Here is a 4,844-nt window from a genome sequence, read left to right on the forward strand (position 1 = left end):
GTATCTAGATACAGAACTTTTACCAACTGTTTGTTACAGAGTTTGACAGTTTTGTCTGTAATCTATATTACTAGCATTGTTTTATTTAAGTACTTTATTTAAGTATTTCAGGGCCTAAACCCAAGTGCGTTACCTTGGGTTAGACTCAACAAGCGTCTTCAGAGCATCAATATCAATTCCAACATGTCGGCTCCTGCCATCACAGTTTTTAAGACTGAAGTCATCTAAATGAAATTTGATGAAACAACGTTGACACTTACGAAAGTTCAAAACATTTCTATAAACTTCTTTGATATTCTGTGTGGCTACAGAGGCGTTGTTTCCCTTCGTATATTCAAACAGCATTACATGCCGAACGTGTGTGTCTCGTCGTGTGCCATCACTATAAGAGATTAGAGTACACTAAACTTTACACATTATATAGGCTACATTAACGTGACGTTTAGGCGGTTCGTTTAACTATTATACCTGATGTACGTTTTTTAGAGGGTGGTTAATGAAAGTGTTACAAAACTCGACATTAATTTCTTGACAACCTAATGCATGGGTTTTCTGTAGACGACATATTTCCTTTACTGAGCAGGAGTTCTAGACATAATGCAATTCCTTCTCTGTACAAGTTTCTTGGTGACAATTTTATTTACCTTTTCAGTACAAATTATTTGATGATAAATTGTATAGGGAAGTTCCTTTCCAGTTCTTTCACTACTTCATTGCCATGTGCACATATATGTCCCCCTCAAGAGCACTGTTATGTCACTTTGTAATTTCATACTACCCTAAGAAAAATTTCCAAAGTTCACTAGTTTCAGGTTTGGGACAAACAGTGGAATATTTAAAAAGCTAAGCATATTGCGAACTTATAGTTAGAAAGCTATCATTTCCGCACATTTTGTTTTGAGATATTTTACTGATAAAAATAGTTTACAAATGATCTTGATACTGTACACCAAGAATGTGAGTGAAATAATGAGCATCTTGTATTGAAATTTCATGTTTTGTTTATAGTGACTAAATTACTTTCACTCACTTAATTTATTTCACACCATTACAGTTATTGTTCATCCAACTGATGATATAGATAGTACGTTAGCCGGGATATGTAAGATATAATGTGGCTGACATATTATTACATATTCTTATTTACTTTCACTAATAAGTTCTTGAAATACTAATATTGTTTTCTCCAGTTGACACTATGGTTGATTGATCCGTTCTGATCAGAAGAACACAAGCCTGTGGTTCGCTAGTTCTGCTGAATGATGGTAAAGTTAATCTAAGTAAAAATGATAATAATACTGTTGAATAATTGGCGCTAAAACTAACTAAATAATATTGTGTTATTACTTCTTACCGTAATTGTGGTTTGTAAATGACTTAATTAAATGTGATAATATTTAAACTTGAGTTACTTAATTTATTTCATGCCATAACAGTTATTGTTCAGGCAACTGACGATATTAACAGACTAGTAGTATGTCAGTCGTATCCCAGCTGACCTGATGAACCATGGTATTGCACAAGAGGTCTTTTCGGCACTGGATGTGACATATATAGTGTGGTTAAAATAGTATTACACATTTTTATTCCATTCATAAGTTCTTAGAATGAGTATCATATTCCGTACGTATTTAGAATATAAACAGTCATTCACCACACTAACCACTAGCTCAGGTAGTAGTACGAAGTTATACATATGTTTGTTTAAAGTAAAATCTGAATATGTTTCTTAACTTTACGTATAATGAAAAAGGAACGATTTCATCAGGAAATAGGTGACTATTCTTTCTCTCTCTTTCTTGTGTCTATTCTAAGAGCAGACGTTGGCGATCATGGTTCTCCATCTTTCTGTCTCAAGCTAATTGGATGATGTCATTTTCTTTCACTACTGGGCTGTCAATCCACTTCCTCAGGCTAGCAATGCACCTTGTTCTTTGCTTTCCTCTGTCTCTTTTTCCTCTCGATCTTTCCAGTGAGCATTTGATATTCTAAGCCTTCTTCGCGTATGACATGCCCTAGGAATTTTAACTGTCTTTTACTGGTAACCTGACAACTTCCTCCTGGACAACTACCCCCTTCCGCAGCTATATCTTATTATATTAATATAGCTGACTAAAATAGGAATAAAAACACATATTTCTTGTATTTCACAGCAGAATGAATTACCTAAAACTGTTTAAGTAAGAGAAAATAACGCAGTTTTCATGTTACATTTTGTTTATTGTAATAAAATAGAAATGTTGAACTATGCAAAGTTATATAACGTAAGTACATCAGAACCGTATGTTATGAGCTATTCCTCTCAAAACGTCCAAAAATTTTGCGGTTTTGAAAATCTTCTACAGTGTTTGTTATCCAATGTATGGCTGCGGGGGCAGTTATTCTATAATAATCTGCACCATCAGATATTCCACCTTGCCCTCCATAACAACAGCCAGTTTATGCACGGCTGCTTCTTGATTATTCGAAGCTCACCTCTATTTCTAAAGCCCATTCCACTATCCGCCATTGGTAGGAGATGGTCGTGAGAATTACTAAACAATTATAGCTTTCTGAAGATGTACAAATACTTGCATACTTGCTGCTATAATTATTGACGTGATGTAACTAAACGAAGTAACAAAGTCTCGCCTTGTGTATTGACGGGCTATTAAATCTAAGTAAATAAAACACAGGAAGACTTCTTGTTAACTGATTTTACTTTCAAATCTAGATAGCATGGCTCAAAATAATACTTTTATAAAATCTGTTTGCAGTTTCAGAACATTAAAGTTTAAAAACTCGTCAATTCTTTAATGATGTATTAAACTTGACACCATTTCTAATTTTTTAAAGTAAACGAACTTGAGGTTTTTAAAGCTTCTTCTTCCACATTAACACATTAATTAATTACAAACATAACATAAAATACAAAAATGCAACCGGTATTAACTAAGGATAATGAGGATAAAATGACTTAGATTAATAAGGATAAAGATAAAGGACAAGGTTTATTGAGGATACGAAAAATGGTTACTGAGGGTTATGATGGTATGGGTTTGCAATAAAAATACAAATTTACTTTTATTGATATTTGATCTATTCGTTTAACCTGGCTGTCAAAAAATATAAATTTTATATAGAAATAACATTTAGTTATTTTTCGTTTAATTTTATACAGATGGTTCCCATTTTAATACATGTAAATGCTCCATTTAATATTTTGTTTGAAGTTAAGCACAAAGCTACACAGTGGGCTATCTGTGCGGTGTCCACCACGGGTATCGAAACTCGCTTTCTAGCGTTGTAAGACCGCAGATATACCACTGTGCCACTGGGAGGCTTAATATTTTGAAATCTGATTGAATTATGTTTACTCTATGCTGAAAGTATAGAAACTAAAAAACAAACAAAGCAATAAATTCATCATTTATATAAATAATGTTTGCACAAACATCAGCGCATATAGATAAAAGGTAGCACTTCTGCTTCACTAAGACCAAATAGTTTTTCAATATGTATAATCACAGTCACTTTGTAAAAATATACTTCTGACGGACTGAGGAAAAGCGAAGTCAATTTTCACTTCAAAAGTTGAAACTAATTACTGGTGATTTGTTTATAAATCACAAAAGAAAAAAAAATAATCTCTTTAAATATGCTTTTATTTGTAAACAAGCACATCCAGCTTCATAGGAGAGATACACACAAAAACATATTACATTCATCTTTTTAAGTCTTTTATCATTCTATTAGAAAAAAGTATAAATATTCTTTACCTTACGTGACTATACTGGTGAAAATGAGTCTCTACGTCAGGAAATGATAGTAAGATAATGTAGTTTTTATTCTATTACATATCATACGGTAGGTTTTTCAAGTTTCGAAAATTCATGAAATAATCTAAAGTAACCACAAGCAATTTTTCTTTATTTCTATCGTTTTGTTTTTACAACAAAGGATTGCAGAGTATGGGATATGAACGTTTAATATTATCAAAGTTCCAGAAAGCTTTAGAAATATGATTATGATAATGTTCATCGCAAAATATTTGATATATTATAACATCTCTATTTAACCAAAGTCTTAGATTTTTCACCACATTGACAGTATGTTAAAACCAGCCATTCGATGGTTCGAGCCCCCCAGTGGCACAGCGGTATGTCTGCGAAGCTACAACGCTAGAAACCGGGTTTCGATACCCGTGGTGGGCAGAGCACAGATAGCCCATTGTGTAGCTTTGTGCTTAACTTCAAACAATCAATCGATGGTTCGAACATTCATTAAAACAAATATAAAAGTAAAAAAAAAAAAACTCATGCCATATAAATGTAATAACAAACGTTTCGATACTTACACTACCATCTGCCGCACTTTTTTTGAAGATACGGTTTGAGTCGAGAACCATTCTAATGGTTTTGTTCGTCTCCAAGTTCTACCTGCGTCTGCTAACGGAAGTGTTCGTCTACTTTCAAAAACCACCTGGTGGTGTTACTTGGAAATGTAAGAGGAAGGATTACCGTTGGCAGGCAAGCCAGTGATGCCGTAAGCTCGCTGAGGTCCGGATTATGTTCAGGGGAATGTAAGCTTGTCTGTCAACAAAACTTTTATATACGGATGAGCACGTGCCATCTGCTCTTCTTATTCATTGTCTCCAAACATCTCTAGAAATTATGTTAAGCCTCATTAGAACAGACCAACCAATCTCATCTTTTCTAAATAGTGGACATTTTGTGTTTGTTTTGATCCAAATTGAGAAATTTATTATCATAAACTTTTGGTACACTGCTTGATTTAAGTGTCGATTAAGCATTTATACCTACAGAAGTTTTACGTGGGTCTTGGAAAAAAAGAAATACCATAAC

At 33.5% G+C, this 4,844-nt stretch overlaps 1 protein-coding gene across 1 annotated transcript in view; it reads right to left on the reverse strand.

The window, feature by feature from the left end:
• The window catches only part of LOC111085871 (phosrestin-2-like), a 30,828-nt gene extending 26,405 nt beyond the window's left edge, over positions 1-4,423 (reverse strand). The window contains exon 1 of the mRNA XM_022386445.1: positions 4,337-4,423. Coding sequence (XP_022242153.1) covers positions 4,337-4,387 — 51 coding nt within the window. The 5' untranslated portion in view covers positions 4,388-4,423. The remainder of the gene's footprint in view (positions 1-4,336) is intronic.
• Between the last annotated feature and the right edge of the window lie 421 nt (positions 4,424-4,844).

The sequence above is a fragment of the Limulus polyphemus genome, unplaced genomic scaffold, assembly GCF_000517525.1.
Source record: "Limulus polyphemus unplaced genomic scaffold, Limulus_polyphemus-2.1.2 Scaffold674, whole genome shotgun sequence".
In the NCBI taxonomy this organism is placed as follows: domain Eukaryota; kingdom Metazoa; phylum Arthropoda; class Merostomata; order Xiphosura; family Limulidae; genus Limulus; species Limulus polyphemus.